At 45.9% G+C, this 18,250-nt stretch overlaps 1 protein-coding gene across 4 annotated transcripts in view; it reads right to left on the bottom strand.

Annotated features, from left to right (window-relative positions):
- nup85 (nucleoporin 85) overlaps positions 1 to 18,250 on the bottom strand; it is an 88,864-nt gene that overhangs the window by 54,352 nt on the left and 16,262 nt on the right. For 2 of the 4 annotated variants that reach the window (XM_069929373.1, XM_069929375.1), the window contains exons 1-3: positions 16,397 to 16,465; positions 10,395 to 10,485; positions 9,267 to 9,426 (exon numbers count right to left, since the gene is read on the bottom strand). In XM_069929373.1, the coding sequence (XP_069785474.1) occupies positions 9,267 to 9,426; positions 10,395 to 10,485; positions 16,397 to 16,450 (305 nt within the window). In that variant the 5' untranslated portion in view covers positions 16,451 to 16,465. Of the gene's footprint in view, positions 1 to 9,266; positions 9,427 to 10,394; positions 10,486 to 16,396; positions 16,499 to 18,250 lie in introns of those variants that run through there. The other 2 variants (XM_069929374.1, XM_069929377.1) reach the window with 2 other exon arrangements.

Genomic DNA, 18,250 nt, shown 5'->3' with positions numbered 1-18,250 from the left:
GGGCATGTGATCTGGTCTGAAAAACTGACAGAGGGAGAGGACAGGGGATCCCTCGTGACCCACAAAGGCACTGTTGCAAGGAGAGGTGGATAAAGATTGCATCATCACGATACCCACCCTGCCCTGTACAAGCTCTCGAAAAGCACAGCAAGGGGAAGCCTTGGAGGGGATTAATCTCCCAAGGGCATGGGTTTGCCCAGCCTGTCCTCAGTTTCCCCATCACCATAAACTGAGTCTCTGATCACCGAGTCTTTATTCATTGAGATTGAAGCCTTGTGGGAGGCAAAGGTGAAGCTGCAGATTCAGGGGACAACCACTGGGTGGAGCACCTCCGCTCCACTGCCTTATGATCATGGCCAGGGCTTCCAGCAGATTTATTCCCCATGTCTTGTAAACTAGGAGAAGGGGAACATTCAGCAGTGGATGGCACTGGTGCCGAGCGTACCATCATTCCCGATAAATGGCGAGGGACCCAGGTTGCCAGGATGATAGTCCACCATCCCCACCAGGGAAGTCACCCTCCAGGTGCTGAGCAGCCAAAGCTTCTGCCCATCCTAGTGACTGCATCCTGGGGATGAACGTACTCATCGGCCAGTCCCTGTAAACCATCAAGGGCAAGTTCACCTTCAGGATGGCCTGTGCAAGTATTCTGGTCAGGTCAGCCAGACAAGAACCAGTAATCATCCCACCCCTGTCAAAGTGGACAGCACCCAGCAATATCAGGTGCCTGAGGGAGATAGGGGAGACAGTAGCTGCCCTGCTATAGTTCAAGTGCAAGTTCATATTGTAAAGTATAACTGGACAAAAGAGTCCTTGGTGTAAAAAAATATGCAAGCACATATACAGACATAGAACCCACATTTACAAGCAATTTACAGTATATGCAGTACATATAAAAATTAAATATTGTTAAATAATAGTAGTCTTGAAGGGATTTGTATGAACAGTATGAATTGTTCATCAGTCATTCAGCAGTTTCACTGTCCGTGGGAAGAAGCTGTTTCTCAGCCTGGTGGTTCTGGCTCTGATACTCCAGTATCGCTTTCCTGACAGGAGCTGCTGGAAGATGCAGTGTGTGAGGTGGTAAGGGTCCTTAACCATTTTGCGAACCCTCTTCAGTCAATGATCCCAGTCGGTCACTTTGATGAAGGGGAGGGAGACCCCAGTGATCCTCTCCTTTGGATTGACCTCCGATCCAATTTTCTGTAGCAACCGTACCACACTATGATGCAGCCAGCCAGGACAGTCTTGATAGAGCTCCTGTAGAAAGTCAACAGGATAGTGGCCAGTATCCTTGCCCGCCTCAGTCTTCTCAGGATGAGCAGTCATTGCTGTTGTGCCTTCCTGACAAGAGAGGAGATGTAGAGTATCCACTACTTAAGGACTCTACTTAAGTGGACTCCAAGGAACCTGGTGCTCTCTCCACCAGTTACTGATATGTAGTGGAGGGTGGTCATCCCTAGTCCTCCTGAAATCCACAATCATCTCCTTTGTCTTATCCACATTGAGACTCATGTTGTTATTCTCACAACATGAGATTTTCCATCTGCAGCAGGAGAGGTTCACCCACCCTGCCATCTCCCTGTACAACAGCCTGGTGTGGCCCTTGTAGAAGAAGGACGGCACATGCCACACAACCACAGATTTATAAGCAGCTAAATAAGTACGCTCCCATCTCACTGCACAAGTCCCAGCTGGGAACCCTGGCCATGATCATATGGCAGTGAAGCGGAGGTGCTCCACCCAGTGGTTGACCACTGAATCTGCAGCTTCACCTTCACCTCCCACAAGGCTTCAATCTCCATGAATAGAGAGTCGGTGACATAGGGGGCTGGGAGTGGACTTGGCTGATGCCTTCTTCTCCATTCCCCTGAGCCCTGAATCACTTGGGAATGGCAGCAGTACACATTTTGCTGCTGCCTCGGGGTACATCCACAGCCCCACACTGTGCCTTGAACTGGTAAGCAGAAACTTAGTTTGTCTCCATGTCCCACAACATTGATGACGTGATGCTTCAAGGACCCTCTGAGGAAGTAATGACTCGGGCCCAAGACACAGAAGTCACTTCCCTCTGGATGCAAGGGTGGCTCATTAGGGCCCCAGCCAAACTGTCCTGTTCCTGGGGATACAGTGGGATTCAGGCCAAAGGGAAATCAGAGTTACATCGAAGAATAAAATACTCAGTGCTGCAGTTCCCAACTCCGAGAGAGAGACGCAGCAGTTTTGTAGGACTGCTGGAGTACTGGCGCTGACACATTCCACACTTGACAATGATCCTATGCCCTTGTAGAGTGTATCCTGTATTTCAGTGGGGTCCCAATCAGCAGGCTGCATTCAAACCAGCCAAGCAGGTAGTGGAGCAGGCCCTCCTTCTGGCCCCCAGTCAGAGAGCAGTCCCTTTCAAACTGCAGGTTTCATCCACCCATACAATTGCCAAGTGGAGTCTGTGGCAGATCTCACAGGGCTGCCAGATACCACTTGGGTTCTGGACCAGGACCTTCCCTGAAGTTGCAACATGTTATATCCCCTATGAAAGGAAGCTGCTAGCATGCTACTGGGTGCTCCAAGCCACACACACCAGATAGACACCTCCCCATCATGTGCTGGGTCAAGTCTGTCAATGCTACCCACAAGGAGGGCTGTGCCCAACAGTTTTCCATTGATAAATGGAAGGGGAATATGGCGGACTGGGCTGAGGCAGTCTCTGAGGGGGTGAGTCACCTCCATGAATAGATGAAGTCCTTGCCCAATGGGGTAAGTTCCAAGTGCGAAGTCCTCTCTGTCTATCGCTCTCCAGTATGATGGAGTAAGCCCTTCGATGACCTGGCCCTGAAGAAGCAGCAGGCCTGGTTTACTGATGGCTCCAGCTACTGGAAGAGCAGCATGCAATGGTGGAAGGCAGCTGCTCTCCATCCTGCCATGGACAAGACCCATGCACTGGGGGGGAGCAGGGTGATATCACCAGCTGGTTGAGTTGGCGGCTGTGGCCACGACCCTCATAGAAACCACCAGGTTGGCCCTGATATACACCAGCTCCTGGGCTGTGCCCCAGTAGCATGAGCTGGGGTAGGAGATTCACAGGTAACCACTTTGGGGACGTTCCCACTGGGAGTTTATTCGTGGGGAGGCACATCGATGGGCGATCGCAGCCCACTAAGTAAACACACAGATTCCAGGCCGACCATCCACAATGCAGCGATTGACAGAGCTGGCCATATATACACAGCCGTGGTATATCCTGAGCAGGCAGAGAGTGGCAGCCTGGGTACACTGCAAGCAGGCACCTGGGAGCAGATGGCAGCCAGGCATCTGGTCAGAATGACCCAAACCCATGATGAGGTGGTTTCCACCTGTCTGATCTGCCACCTTATGAAACCCCAGGGATGACCAGCAAGTAGGACAGGATACATTCGGAATGGGTCAGATATGGCAGATCCAAAATATTGCACCTCTCCTCTGCCACAATCTGGTCACTGATGCCTACCTGCTCCATACAGTGAAAGCTCAATGTGGTGTAACAGGCAGTAGACCACCTGAACTCCCGACCAACCTGTCACAGAGTGTCCCCATTGTCATGCCACTGACTGTGTCTGACCCATTGCAGTTGGAGGGGATGGAGCTGACAGAGGATTCATGGAAAGTTTGGGTGCAGCAGCCACAGGGGCTGGTGAGGAGGAAAGTGGTAAGATCACACACATCCCCCACACAGATTATATCCATTTGATTTACAACCTCAGAATGCATCTTGGAGGGTGGGAGAAAACCGGAGCCCCCAAAGAAAACCCACACAGACACAGGGAGAACATACAAACTCCTTACAGACAGAGGTGGATTTGAACCCCATGTCACTGGCCCTGTAACAGTGTTGCGCTAACCACTATATTAACCGTGCCACCACTGACCCTTGGAGCAAGCATCCAATAGGTAAACAGGACTAAGGGACATTAGTGCATATGGTACAACCAGAATTGGTCCAACCAATCGATGGGAGTGCAAGCAGGAACAGCATCTAGGCATAACAGTGCTGCAGCTGATGACCCAGCAGAGGTGGGTATTCCCTGTGCACCAAACAGCACTCACTGGATAATGCAGTTCCCAGGCTGTCCCATGGCTGTTATCTGGAATGCCATACACCTCGAATCATCCAAACAAACAGCCAGCATGATAGCAATGCTGGCCAACAAGATGGCTGTAGCACTACGACATATAGAGGAATTGGATGGTCCTGGACTGCCTGCTCACAAAAGGAGGCGCTGGCACTGTTGTCGGTAAAGAGTGCTGCACTCACTTGACGCACAAGATCAGTGAACAAATTAAACAAGCCAGGGACCAGTTCCTTGAACACAACCCTCCATGAGGAAGCTGGTGTCCTTGTGGGGCACGGAAAGTGAGCTCTGGCAGCACTGCATCCTGGTGGGCCAATAATGCAAAGACATTAACGGGTTGCTAGCCTGTAGCAAAGTGGCGTGGTGTTAATGACTTCAGAAGGACGGAATAGTAAAGCTATGCTCCGGAACTATGAGAAATACAATAAACACGAGGTTACGCACGATAGAATATAATTGGTTACACAGGCTATATATCACGCCCCAAAAGTTAAATAAATGGGATCCAACAGTATCAGATAGATGTTTTCGCTGTAAGAAGGAAAATGGAACAACAGTACATGCAATTTGGGCATGTGAGAAAGTAGAAAAGTTTTGGGAAGATCTAAATCAGGTATTAAATAAAATCACAAAAAGCAACAAACCAAAAAATCCAGAGATCTTTCTTCTAAGTAATATAAGAAGTAAAGAACTTGACCTCGATTTGGATGGAGCACAAAAAAGATTTATTATGATAGCCTTAGCTGTAGCAAAAAAATGTATAATGTCAACCTGGAAATTAGAAGATAGCCTGAGAATATAGCAATGGTACATAGAAGTGAATAAATGTATTCCATTGGAAAAAATTACATATAATTTAAGAAATAACATCACAGTATTCAAACAAATTTGGGAACCGTACATGGAACACAACAGAGAGGGCCTACCGCGGACCTCCACCCCCTAAAATGATAGAATGAGAAGACGAAATGAACTGACCCAGTGTGTAAAAGTAATTACACAATTTTCTTGTTTATTTCCATTGTGTGATGACATTGTTTAATGGGATTATTTTATTGTACATGTTGAATGTTTAATGGGTTTGGAGGGGAGTGGGAAGGAGGGAAGGAAGGGGGGAAAAAGGGGAGAAAATGACACTGTATATTCAAGAGGGAAATGTTTGTATGTATTTTGGTTAATATGGTTCATAGTGTGAATAAAAAATGTTTTTTTAAAAAAACCATGGAAAGGAAAAAAAAAACAAATTGAGACAAGCAGCTCCACAAGAAAGTCAGAAGAGACACAGATACAAGGAAGAGAAATAGAAGACACAAACCCAAGAGCAGACACAGAAGAAGAACACCAAGCTCTGCACAGAGGAATAGGAGGTAAAATGTACACAGATACAAAATTTTTTCAAGAACAAATTAAAGCATTAAAAGAATGGCTGACACTAGAATTTAGTGAAATGAAAAGTGCAGAAGAAAAAGTGAGTAGAATAGAGCTGGTCATAAGAGATGTTGGGAAAAGATTAGAAAATGTGGAAGAACGTGTAATGGTGGTAGAAATGGAAGTGAAAGACAAAAAGAAAATTGGAAGAAAGTGACAAAAAAAGTTAAAGAAACACAGGAGTTGTTAGCTCAGAAGATGAATATAATGGAAAACTATAGTAGGTGAAACAATATAAAGACAGTGGGCCTTAAGGAAGATGAAGAAGGCAAAGATATGAAAGAATTTATAAAAGAATGGATCCCAAAATTCCTGGGAATCCCAGAAATGCAGGAAGGAATGGAAATAGAAAGGGTACACGGAACATTAGCCCTGAAACCACAGTCACAACAAAAACCAAGGTCCGTTTTAATAAAATTCCTGAGATACACAAGAGAAAATATATTGGAGAAGACAATGAATAAAATTAGAGAAGACAAAAAACCACTGGAATACAAAGGTCAAAAAAATTTTTTCTACCCAGACACAAGTTTTGAGCTCCTAAAGAAGAAGGAGTTTAACGCAGCAAAATTGATCCTATGGAAGAAAGGCTATAAATTTATGTTAAGATATTTTGATTGGTACATTTTTATTAATTAATATAGCTACACCTCTAGCTTTTGAATTATATGATGCTGCCGCTACGTGTCCTACCCAGTCTCTCTTTAATTTGTTATGTTCCACTTCAGTTAGATGTGTTTCCTGCACAAATGCTATATCTATTTTTTCTTTTTTCAATAAATTTAATAGCCTCTTCCTTTTAATTTGGTTATGTATTCCATTAATGTTTATAGTCATATAGTTCAACGTGACCATCTTGTATCTTGTTTACACCTCATTTCCGCTTCCTCACCTCCACCATCCCCCTTTTCTCCATTTTCATCTCTCAGTTTTCCTTTTTTAAACTCAATGTATGACAACACATTTAAAACAAAATAATCCAACAATTCCCACACCCAATATTACCTTAACCCCAAATGTCCCACCCCCCCTCTGAGTTGCCCCTTATCCCTTGCCATTTGGATTGAGATCTTGTTTGCAAGCGTCAACTGATTTCACAGTGACGGTTATTCTCTCCCCCACCAACCCCCCCCCCGAAAACACTTTTTTAAAAAACACATAACAAAGCTCTCCCTTTTTTTCCCCTTCCTTCCTTCCCTTCTCTTTTCCCTCTTTAGTTCTTTACATATACATTGTTTTACATCTTTATATATATACTTTATCACCATTCTTCATTCTTACATCTCTTCATCTTCCCTTCTGTCCTGCAAATGCTCTGCAAATTCTTGTGCTTCCTCCGAATCCAAGAACAGTCTGTTTTGCTCCCCGGGGATAAATATTTTAAGCACAGTTGGATGTCTCAACATGAATTTATAGCCTGTTTTCCATAGGATAGATTTTGCTGTATTAAACTCCTTCCTCTTCTTTAAGAGTTCAAAACTTATGTCTGGGTAAAAAAATATTTTTTGACCCTTGTGTTTCAATGGTTTATTATCTTCTCTAATTTTATTCCTTGCCCGCTCCAGTATATTTTCTCTTGTCATACATCTCAAAAATTTTACTAAGATGGATCTTGGTTTTTGATGTGTCTGCGGTTTCGGAGCTAGTGCTCTGTGTGCCCTTTCTATTTCCATTCTTTCCTGCATTTCTGTTGTTCCCAGGACCTTCGGAATCCATCCCTTTATAAATATTCATGTCTGTGCCTTCTTCATCTTCCTTCAGGCCCACTATTTTTATGTTGTTTCGCCTACTACAATTTTCCAACTGTAGAGCTCGTCGAAAGAATCAAAGACTTGTTGATCCAAACGAAGGCTTTTAGTAGCAAAAGGCAGGAGCTCTTCACAGGTGGCCAACCAGCCCGGAATGATCCGACCTGGCTAGGGACACGACCCTTTAAGGCCCAGACAGTAGGCGTGGCTTAGCTCTCAGCCAATCGCTGTAAGCACAGTCTAGATACTGTAACTATATACACTATATAGTGTATATAGGTGATAGATCTGTACTATCACACCAACATATCAATTTTCTGAGATAACAACTCTTGTGTCTCTTTAATTTTTTTGTCACTTTCTTCCAATTTTTCTCTTAAGTCATTTACTTCCATTTCTGCAGCCGTTTCTTGTTCTTCCACACTCTCTACTCTTTTCCCTATTTCTGTTATGTCTAGTTCTAAACTTTGCATTTCATCTTCTGTTCTTTTCAATTTTCTTTTAATTGCACTAAATACTAATGACAACCATTCTTTTAATGCTCTACTTTGTTCTCCAAAAAAAAGCTTTATCTATATTCTGTCCAACTGTTTTACTTTCTATTTTTCTGTGAAGATCTTGGTCGTCTTCTTCCACTTCTTCTGTGTCTGTACCTGTGTTTGTGTCTTCTTCTCTTCTTTGTATCTGTATCTCTTCTGATTTTCCTGATGAGTTGCTTGTATCACTTTGTCGGGTCTCTTCTTGCTGGGCCTCTTGCTGTTGGTCCTCCCCTTCTGGGTTGCTCATCTGTCGGGCCTCCTGCAGCTGCTCTTCTTGCCGTTCACCCCGTCGACTTTCTTTCTCGCTTGGTACCTCACTCCCTCTCCTGCCACCTTCCTCATCCTCCAGCTGTGAGCCCTGGTGTTGGGCGTCCTTCAGCTGGTCGCACCGTGGTTGCCCGCTCTTCAGCTGAGCCCCCCTCCCGTCGGTTTTTTCTTTTACCTTTGATTGCGCAGTTGCGCACTTTTGTTTGGCTCAGAGAGCCATTTTTGCAGTCCACCGGTCCGGGGGGCGTGGGGGTGGAGGTGGAATCGAGACTCTGCAGAGCCAGCACCAACCTCGAAGAACGGACTTTCTTCGCAACCACTGCTCCCTGTTCCTTCATGCAGGTAAGGCCTCCTTTTTCCTTTTCCGGTAACCTGTTTCTCCCCCATTGTTTTTACTTTTTCCTTCTTGGGTGCCATCTTCTTTCTCTTCTCTGCAACTTTATCTTCCATTTCTTATAATTTATATTTGTGGAACTTTGTCTTTTCTTGATCTTTTTTATCTCTTTTTCGGGAGAGGGCTGGTTTTACCCGGCCAGCCACGACTCCATCACGTGACTCCTCACCACTAGTTTCTTCGTTGAGTCATGATTTGTGCTTGCGTATTGTAGAGCGGTGGCAGGTATTGTTGTGTAACCCTCGTGTACTAACAGGAGTTGCAAGTGTCCTTATCTGACCAGCATGCAATGTCCACGACTTGCATGCTCCTGTTGTGTACGTGCATATGAGTGTGAATTCCCCCACGTGTCAATAAAAATCACTACCACATGTCCAGGACTTGTTACTCTTTGAACCCGTCAAACCTCAGCAACTACCCTCCCCCCCACCCCGTTTTTAGGTTTTAAACATACACCCATATATTTTTTTATCCTTCCCGTTCCATTTGACAGATTTTTGCTCCTGCACGATGGCTCACAGATACAGTGGCCAAGGCAATAATTGGTGGACTACCATGGGTTTCAAACTGGCCTGCCCTTCTGCCCCTCCAATTTCGTCAGGCACTATGAGCCACTGTACCTCATAATTGTTCCCTTTACACAAAGTGTTTAAAGCTCAGCCATAGAGTGTGATCTTTCATTCCCTGCTTCATAAGCTTGACGAAGAGTTGATATCAATTTGTTAAGGAGTGAAATAAAGGGATTACAAGAAAGGGCAGAACCCAAAAATCTCTCTCTACTCACTGTGATTTGCTGGTTTTGCAATCCTGCTGAACTTTCTGAAGTGTCATGAAGATACCATGTGACTCGTTGAAAAGTTTGCTCAGAATTGGTGAGTAGATATCCTTATCTCTGCGAACAACCTGGATGTGGGTCATCCGTGGGGAAATGCCAGGCTGCTTGTCTGTGGTTTGACCCGAAAAAAAAAACTGTGAAATTCAGCTCTCTAATCGCACACAATGTTCAAGTTCACTATCATCTGTCTGTGAACAACTCAACAAAGGTGCAAGCACATTCACACACAAAATACACAATACAAAATAATCACATATTTACACAAAGATATGATTTAAAATAAATGCATACAAATATTTTAGTTTAATTTACCTGGTTCATCAATCTCATAGTGCATGGAAAGAAGCTATTTCCCAACCTGGCAAACCTGATTTTGATGCGCAGGTCTTGCAATACCTACATTTATAACAGCTTAAAACAACAAAACATTGGTCTCACAAGGGACTAGTGAAAAATAGCAGGATCAGCCCCAGAAAGCAGTTACAAAATGGAAACCCCTCCCATCCACAAAGTCTCATAGGATTAAATTACACTAATCCTATTTCATTCTCCCTCAAACCCAAACCACTCACATACACAATAAGGACAAAAAGCAGTGGCCAATTGACCTAACTCTACATTTTTGGGATGTAGGAAGAAACCAGCACATCTGCAGAAAACCCATGTTCATCACAGGAGTACATGCAAACTCCATTATACAGATGGTATAGGAGATCAGGATTGAAATCTGGTCACTAGAACTGTGAGACAGCTCTCTGCATTGCCACATGCCATCTTTTCATAAAACTCAAAAGAAACTTCAATGCTTCTGCTGTCTTACTCAATCAAAATAACTGCAACTATATCAGTCAAATACACAGCACAGGAGGAGGCTCAATCATCCTATTTTACCTCTCTGCTGGAGCCCACTGTGCCTGTCCTAGTCCATGGCTGTGGATCAATCCCAAATCCAGTGCGCACACATGCCTCAACTGTTAGAATGCCATATTAATCCCACAGTTTCAATCTTTTTAAAGATCAAGTTGTTGGGGAAAAACACCAATTTATATTTTCATTATTAAACAATGATCACATTACCTGCTCTCTCATATTGTGTTGGATAGATCAACATTTGTGTTGGGCCCCACTCACACCCAACAGGTCTTCCAGGATCCACTCCTGGTATGTCCTGAAATCAGAGGAAAATATGGATTTCAGTTATTAAGCAGGAACTTGCCAGGTTGGCTAACAGGGTCTCAAAGTTAAAGAGATTTGGAATTTGAACCTTCTGGCAACCATCAACCAATAAGAAACTCAGCAAGTCATGCAACGTTCTTTATGTGGCAAAGATAAAGATACATAACCAATGTTTTGGGCCTGAGCCCTTCATCAGATATGAGCAAAAAGCAGGCAGGTGCCTGAGTAAAATGGTGGGGGGAGGGGCAGGAATACAGGGTCAGAGGCAAGAGTTCAAAAGTGGACAAGGGTGAGAGGGAACAAGAAAGAAAAAAAAAGCGAAGTGATGGAAAGCGATCTGAATGGAGAGGGAATGGGGTGGAGAGCTGGAAAAGAGAAGACAGGGGGATGGGCGAGACAAGGGAGTGGCCCAGTGGAAATTTGGACAACTCTCTGCTAATGACATTGAGTTGGAGAGTGCCCAGACAGAATGTTCGATGTTGCTCCTCTAATTTACAGGCCACTCCCTGTCTTCCTCTCTTCCCCATCCCCCCCACCATTTTATTCAGGTTCTTGCCCATTTTTTGATCATAGCTTGATGAAGGGCTCAGACCCAAAAAGCTGGTCATCATCTTTACTACATAAAGAACGTTGCATGATTTGCTAAATTTCTCCAGCATTTTTGTGTAAACCCATTTATAACTAATTCTGCACTAACTCTTTTCCCACATTTCTATCAGCTCCCCACAGGTTCTACCACTCATTTAGTCAACCTAGCAGCCCACGCATCTTTGAGCCACAAAAGGAAACCTTGGTGACAATGAGGAGTTTATTGTCATATGCATTGTATAATGTACACATACACCAAAATTCTTACCTGCTGCAGCCAAAAAGGTATATGTAATAAAAACAGAGTACTTAATAGAAATAAAAATTTAAAAAAAATTAGCTATCCTAGTGCAATTTTTAAAATATTGAATACAATCTTTTTTCAGTGTTGAGAGCAGTTCGTGTAACTAGGAAATAAACTGTTCTTGAACTCTGCGGTACTGGACTTCAGGCCTCAGTTCCTTCTACCCAAAGGTAGCAGTGAGAAGAGTTTGCAGCCAGGGTAATGGGGGTACTTTATGATGTTGGCTTCCTCCTTGAGGCAGTATATCACATGGATGGGTTCAATGGGTGGGAGGTCAGAGCCTGTGATGGACCTTGCTACGTTTGCTTCCCACCCACACCCACCCCCACTTCGCAACCAGCGCACAAAAGAAATTAATGTGTGCACAAAAGGCTAGTTACCCAAAATGATGTGGTAATTAATAATTATACTTATTGAAAATAATCTCTTAGCTAACTGTTTCTGTTAACTAGTTAGTTAGTTAGTTAAACAAGTAGTTAATAATACTTGTATGATATTAAAACCTGCCAATACAGTTTTATTGGCCACAAACAATAGGCTGTGCCAAAATTATCTTAAACAATTTCAAGTTTACATTTGCACAAGCATCCAGTGCGCATATACTTCTGTCACAGGAAAAAAAATTTGCACAACACAAGATTTTTGGGCAAACTGACTACTAAAAATTAGAGGGAACATTGCTCTCCACACTGCACCTATAGAAATTTGATAGGGTATTCAACGAGGTGCAACTTCTCCTCCGATTTCTTTCGCTGTTGTGCCTTCTTCATGTGCTGGCTCAATGTGCTGGCTCCAGGAAAAGTCACTTGAAATATGGACTCACAGGAATTTGAAGATTCTAATGATCTCCATCCCATCAATATGGACAGGTGTGTGTGCCATTGACCTCTCCCTCCTAAAATCAACAATATGTTCTATTTTGAGAACAAGATTGTTGTTCTGGCATCACTCAACCAGGTGCTCCATCTCCATCCTGTATTCAGAATCATCATCTCCAGCCATTCGGCCAACAACGGACGAATTCGTCAATTAATTTGTAGATCGGGTTCAAGTTAAACTTGGCTATGCAGTCATCAGTGTTCAGGCAGTAGAGCAGGGGATGAAGCAATCAGCCCCATGGCTCCCGTGTTGATGGCCAGCATGGAAGAGGTAATGTTGCTGATCCACACTGATTGACATCTGACGATCAGAAAGTCGAGTATCCAGTTGCAGAGGGACAAACAAAGTCCCAGGTCTTTTAGCTGGGTCACAGGTTTTGCTGGCATGATGGAGTTGAATGCCCAGCTGTCAATAAACATGAACAGAGGAAACACATGCAGTCACAGGGAGAACATAGAACCTCTTCATCAATAGCAGTCCAGGTATGATCGATGGAATAAAGAGCAACTCGACCGAGCAGTTCAGGCAGCATCGACAGTCAAAGTTTCATGTCAGAACTCTTTATCGAAAAATTTACTGACCATTTTTCTCCATGGATGCTGCCTGACCCAATGAGTTCCCTCAGCCTGTCACTATTCACTCAAGGTTCTAGTATCTGCAGTTTTTATATTTAAGGTCAGGATTGAACCCAGGTCACTGGCACAATGAGACAGAGGCTCTGATCAGCTGTATCATCCCAAAAATAGTGCTGAAGTATGTGAGAGTTATTTGTTGTTAAAGGGGGTGTCCTATAGAGTAAACCAACCAACTTCCACTCAGATAAAAATGTCAGAGCAGTAGAAAAGTAAATCCTGTACTAAATATGCACATCAAGTCTAGGCAATGATGGTTTTAAAATAACTGACATGGCCATTTATTCCCTGGCATATTACCCATCAACAACCCTCAGAACCCTGGGTCACAACTTAAAGGCCATAACTGCACCCAGCTACCCCCCAGCACAGTAAAGACTCTATACCCTAGACACCAACCACCCTACCCCAAGCCCTGACCCAGCCTAACATCCCGCCCACCCCTGTCCATCTCAGCGAGGGGATCCCAGATTTACTGCTGGAGGAGCCTCAGCCCTTGAGGATGAGCGAGAGCTGGAGGGATTAATTATCTCACTGTGGCACAGGGAGTCATTCAAATAAATTTAAAATTTACACATACAACATGGTAACAGGCCATTTTTGGCCTACGAGTCCGTGCCATCCAATTAACCTACACCCCTGGTACATTTTGAACAGTGGGTGGAAACCAGAGCTCTTGGGAAAACCCACACAGACACAGGAGAATGTACAAATTCCTTACAGACAGTGCAGATTTGAACCTCGGTCCTGATCGTTGGCACCGTAAAGGCATTGTGTTAACTGCTACATGCAACTGTGTAGTGGTAATAGTCAGGTGAAGAGACAATTCTCTGAAGTGAGGATCGAGAGGCCTAAAAGCAGTGTTGCCTGCCTAGTACACAAATTTAGGACATCTCATCTGATCTGCAGAGGAATTTGGAGTCGGAGGGGAAAGATCCTCTTGTCATATGCATCAATGATATAGATAAAACTAGGAACGAAGTTCTGCAGAGGGTATTGAAGCAGCTAGGGACTAAAAAAACAGTACCACAAAAATATTAAGATGGATTACAACCTGACCACATGCAAATTGGCAGAGTTGACAAAATTAATGCGTTAAATGCATACCTTAAAGACTAGTGTGGAGAAGAGACTTATTCATGAGATATTAGTACCGGTAGTGGGGAAGGAGAGAGCTTTTCCAAAGGGACAGGCTTCATCTGCACTGTGCAAGGACCAGATTACTGGTAACTTGCAGAACTGGGGGCGTGGATAGGAGTTTAAACTAAATAGTTGCGGGGGTGGGGGGGGATTTCAATAGATTGGACAAGAATGGATAAAGCCAATGGGAAGAGAATGCAGCATAGCTTACTGAAGTCTCCAGAATAAAAATAGCAAGTTTAGCACAAGGATGACACGCAAATTCGAGAAGCTTTCTATATATATTTTTTTTAAATAGCAAGTTCAGAAAAGGTTTAAAATTTAACTTCAGTTAACACAAACAAAAGCAAGAGTGATGAATACAGTACTGAAGATTATGCATTTAAATGCACTCAGTGTACGCAACATGGTGGAAGAGCTTAAAGCACAGTTAGGTATTGGCAGCTCCGATGTTATGGGAAAATGGAGATGTGGCTGAAGGAGGATCACAGCTGAGAATTAAACATTCAAGAGTACAGATCATATCGGTGGACAGAGGAGGTGGATCTGTTAGTAAATATTAATTAAAATCCTGAGTAAAAATGAACTCAAATGCTTAGCGAGAAAGATCAGAGATTATAAAATCATTTTGCATACAGTTGAGGAAAAAGAGCTTGATCAGAGCTATATACAAGCCAAGATATGAAGTACAAATTACAAAAGGAATTAAAGAAAACAAGTAAAAATTGACTTTTTAAAAAAATGTTATGATGGTCATGGAGAATTAAATGCAGGTTGACAGGGAAAATCAGGTTGGAGCTGGATTCTAAGAGAAGGTGTTTGTGGAATGCCTTCAAGATGGATTTTTAGAGCAGTCTACGGTCGAGTCAACTGGGGAAAAAAAGCAATTCTGGATTTAGTACTGAGCAATGAACCAAATTTGATTTGGCGACTTACAGGATAAGGAATCCCAAGGAGGCAGTAGTCACAATATGATAGAATTTGTGTTGCAATTTGAAAGGTAGAAACTAAAACTGGATGAGTCCTTATTACAGTTGAGTAAAGGTATCTACAGATGCTCACCAGAGTTGATTGGAAGGGACCCCAGCTGGGATGACAATAGAACAGCAATGGCAGGAGTAATTTGAAAGATACAGGACCATTTATCCCAAAGAAGAGGCAATCGAAAGGGATGATGGGACACTGTTTTTAAGGTGGAAGTTGATGGATTCATGAAAAGTAAAGGTAACAAATGTTCCAGGGAGACAGCAAGAGATTGGGGCTGAGAGGATAAATACATCACTTCACCAGCCTCCCGATCACAGCCTTCAGCACTCCGGCTCCACTCCAATCCTCCCTCGCCCCCTCCTCCCTCGCCCCCTCCTCCCTCGCCCCCTCCTCCCTCGCCCCCTCCTCCCTCGCCCCCTCCTCCCTCGCCCCCTCCTCCCTCGCCCCCTCCTCCCTCGCCCCCTCCTCCCTCGCCCCCTCCTCCCTCGCCCCCTCCTCCCTCGCCCCCTCCTCCCTCGCCCCCTCCTCCCTCGCCCCCTCCTCCCTCGCCCCCTCCTCCCTCGCCCCCTCCTCCCTCGCCCCCTCCTCCCTCGCCCCCTCCTCCCTCGCCCCCTCCTCCCTCGCCCCCTCCTCCCTCGCCCCCTCCTCCCTCGCCCCCTCCTCCCTCGCCCCCTCCTCCCTCGCCCCCTCCTCCCTCGCCCCCTCCTCCCTCGCCCCCTCCTCCCTCGCCCCCTCCTCCCTCGCCCCCTCCTCCCTCGCCCCCTCCTCCCTCGCCCCCTCCTCCCTCGCCCCCTCCTCCCTCGCCCCCTCCTCCCTCGCCCCCTCCTCCCTCGCCCCCTCCTCCCTCGCCCCCTCCTCCCTCGCCCCCTCCTCCCTCGCCCCCTCCTCCCTCGCCCCCTCCTCCCTCGCCCCCTCCTCCCTCGCCCCCTCCTCCCTCGCCCCCTCCTCCCTCGCCCCCTCCTCCCTCGCCCCCTCCTCCCTCGCCCCCTCCTCCCTCGCCCCCTCCTCCCTCGCCCCCTCCTCCCTCGCCCCCTCCTCCCTCGCCCCCTCCTCCCTCGCCCCCTCCTCCCTCGCCCCCTCCTCCCTCGCCCCCTCCTCCCTCGCCCCCTCCTCCCTCGCCCCCTCCTCCCTCGCCCCCTCCTCCCTCGCCCCCTCCTCCCTCGCCCCCTCCTCCCTCGCCCCCTCCTCCCTCGCCCCCTCCTCCCTCGCCCCCTCCTCCCTCGCCCCCTCCCTCCCAGACCGCCGGCGCCAGACCCCACCACCTCCCCGTCAGACCCTCCCCGCAGGACTGACCCTTCTGCCTTTACATCCAACCCTCTCCTCATGGCTTCTTTCCCCATCACCTCACACCAATCTTCCCCTGACACTCATACCTTCCCACCCCTCACCGTAATCGGAGCCTCGCTGTCCGAATCCACCTCGTCCATTCCAACCGCTGGCTCCTCTGGCGCGCTTTTTACGTCATCAACAAGCGACAACTAAAGGAAGGGTCACGTTCACTTCATCGCTCCCCATTTTCAACAGTCTCTCTCATGATCCCCACTGCCTCCCTTCCCTTCCCCGCCGTCCCCACTGTCTCCTTTCTCCTTGATCCCCACTGCCTCCCTTCTCTTCCCCACGACCCCCAATGTTCCCTGCCCTTCTCCACGATCCCTACTGCCTCCCTTCCCCGCCTCACGATCCCCACTGCCTCCCTTCCCATCCCCATGAACCTCACTGCCTCCCTTCACCTCCCCATGATCCCCACTGCCTCCCTTTCCCGCCTCACGATCCCCACTGCCTCCCTTCCCCGCCTCACGATTCCCACTGCCTCCCTTCCCCTCCCCACGATCCCCACTGCCTCCCTTCCCTTCCCCATGATCCTACTGCCTCCCTAACCTTCCTCACAATCCTCACTGCCTCTCCTACCCTCCCACCTGCTACAACCCTCAGGCAACATTGTCTGATCTCTCTCTACAACTTTCAAATCATCACTGCCATACCTCCAACTATCCATGATGCCCACCCTATCCCACAACCTCAGGACCTAACAACTCAGATCTCTGGCATTCCCTAAATGCCAAATGGGCCATCCGTACAAATGCACAATGATTATTAGTCATCAAAGTTCCTCAAAGAGCTTTTCTCAAACCTAGGGCCTCCGTTAAAGAAAAGACAACAAATTGCTCATGGAGATACATCTGCTTTCAACTCCTGCCCCAGGTAATGAACCACATTGACTTGCTATCATCAATCTACAGTAAAAATCCAAAAACTCTTACCTGGAACAGAACTATTCAATAAATCTCAGTACATTGAGGTAGACTCTACAATGGGCACATTAAAGCACCAAAGCAGTGTAGCCAACCCTGCAACAAGTACATCATTCACAAGGTCAACATTGACTGGTATCAATCAATACATGAAAGTCCTGGAGAAACTCAGTGGGCCCCGCAGCAATTATAGGAGGCAAAGATTGTCTTCCAGCTCCCATTTCCCTCCCCATCTGCATTCCCTGCTGCTCTCAACTCTACAACCATGTACTTACCCATGGTTCCAGAGTCATGTACCCTTCCTGGCAACTTGCTTCCACCATCATCTTGTGCCACATGGTTTCCAGCTCCATTTCCTGAAAATTGTCTTGTTTCACTTGACTAATACTAATGACCTAAGCCACTCAGCCCCTCACAATTGGCTCTGACATGCAATAAGGTTATGACCGATATTACTCTCATTTCAACTTTGCAATCCCATCTACTTGCTGTTAGTCTTTTACCCCTTGTTTATTAAGAATCTATTTCTGATTTAAAAATATTCAAAGAATCTATCTCCACTCTCCCCTAAGAGAATTCCAAGGACTCACAACCCTCTGGTTAAAAAAAAACCTCCTATCAGTCTTAACTGGACACCCCCTGATTTTTAAATAGAGTTCTGGATTCTTCCTCAAGAGGAAACATCCTCTCTGGAGGGGGGTGGGAAGGGGGAAGGGAGGGATGGAGGGGGAGGAAAAGAGAAAATGTCACTGAATATTTAAAGTGATGCATGTGTAAATATATTGGCTGATATGGTTCATAGTGTGATAAATAAAGAATTACAAAAAAAGAGAGGGAACATCCACTCAACATCCACCATGTTAAGATGCCTTCGGAGGAGTCACGTGATGGAGTAGTGACTGGTCGGGGAACTCCAGCCCTCGCCAGAAAAGTAAAAAAAACACAGTGAAAAAGCGAAGGCACAAACACAAAAAC

Source organism: Narcine bancroftii, chromosome 3, assembly GCF_036971445.1.
Source record: "Narcine bancroftii isolate sNarBan1 chromosome 3, sNarBan1.hap1, whole genome shotgun sequence".
Classification (NCBI taxonomy): Eukaryota; Metazoa; Chordata; class Chondrichthyes; order Torpediniformes; family Narcinidae; genus Narcine; species Narcine bancroftii.
Note: the sequence above shows the minus strand (reverse complement) of the source record. Positions and strands in the feature narration are given on the sequence as shown.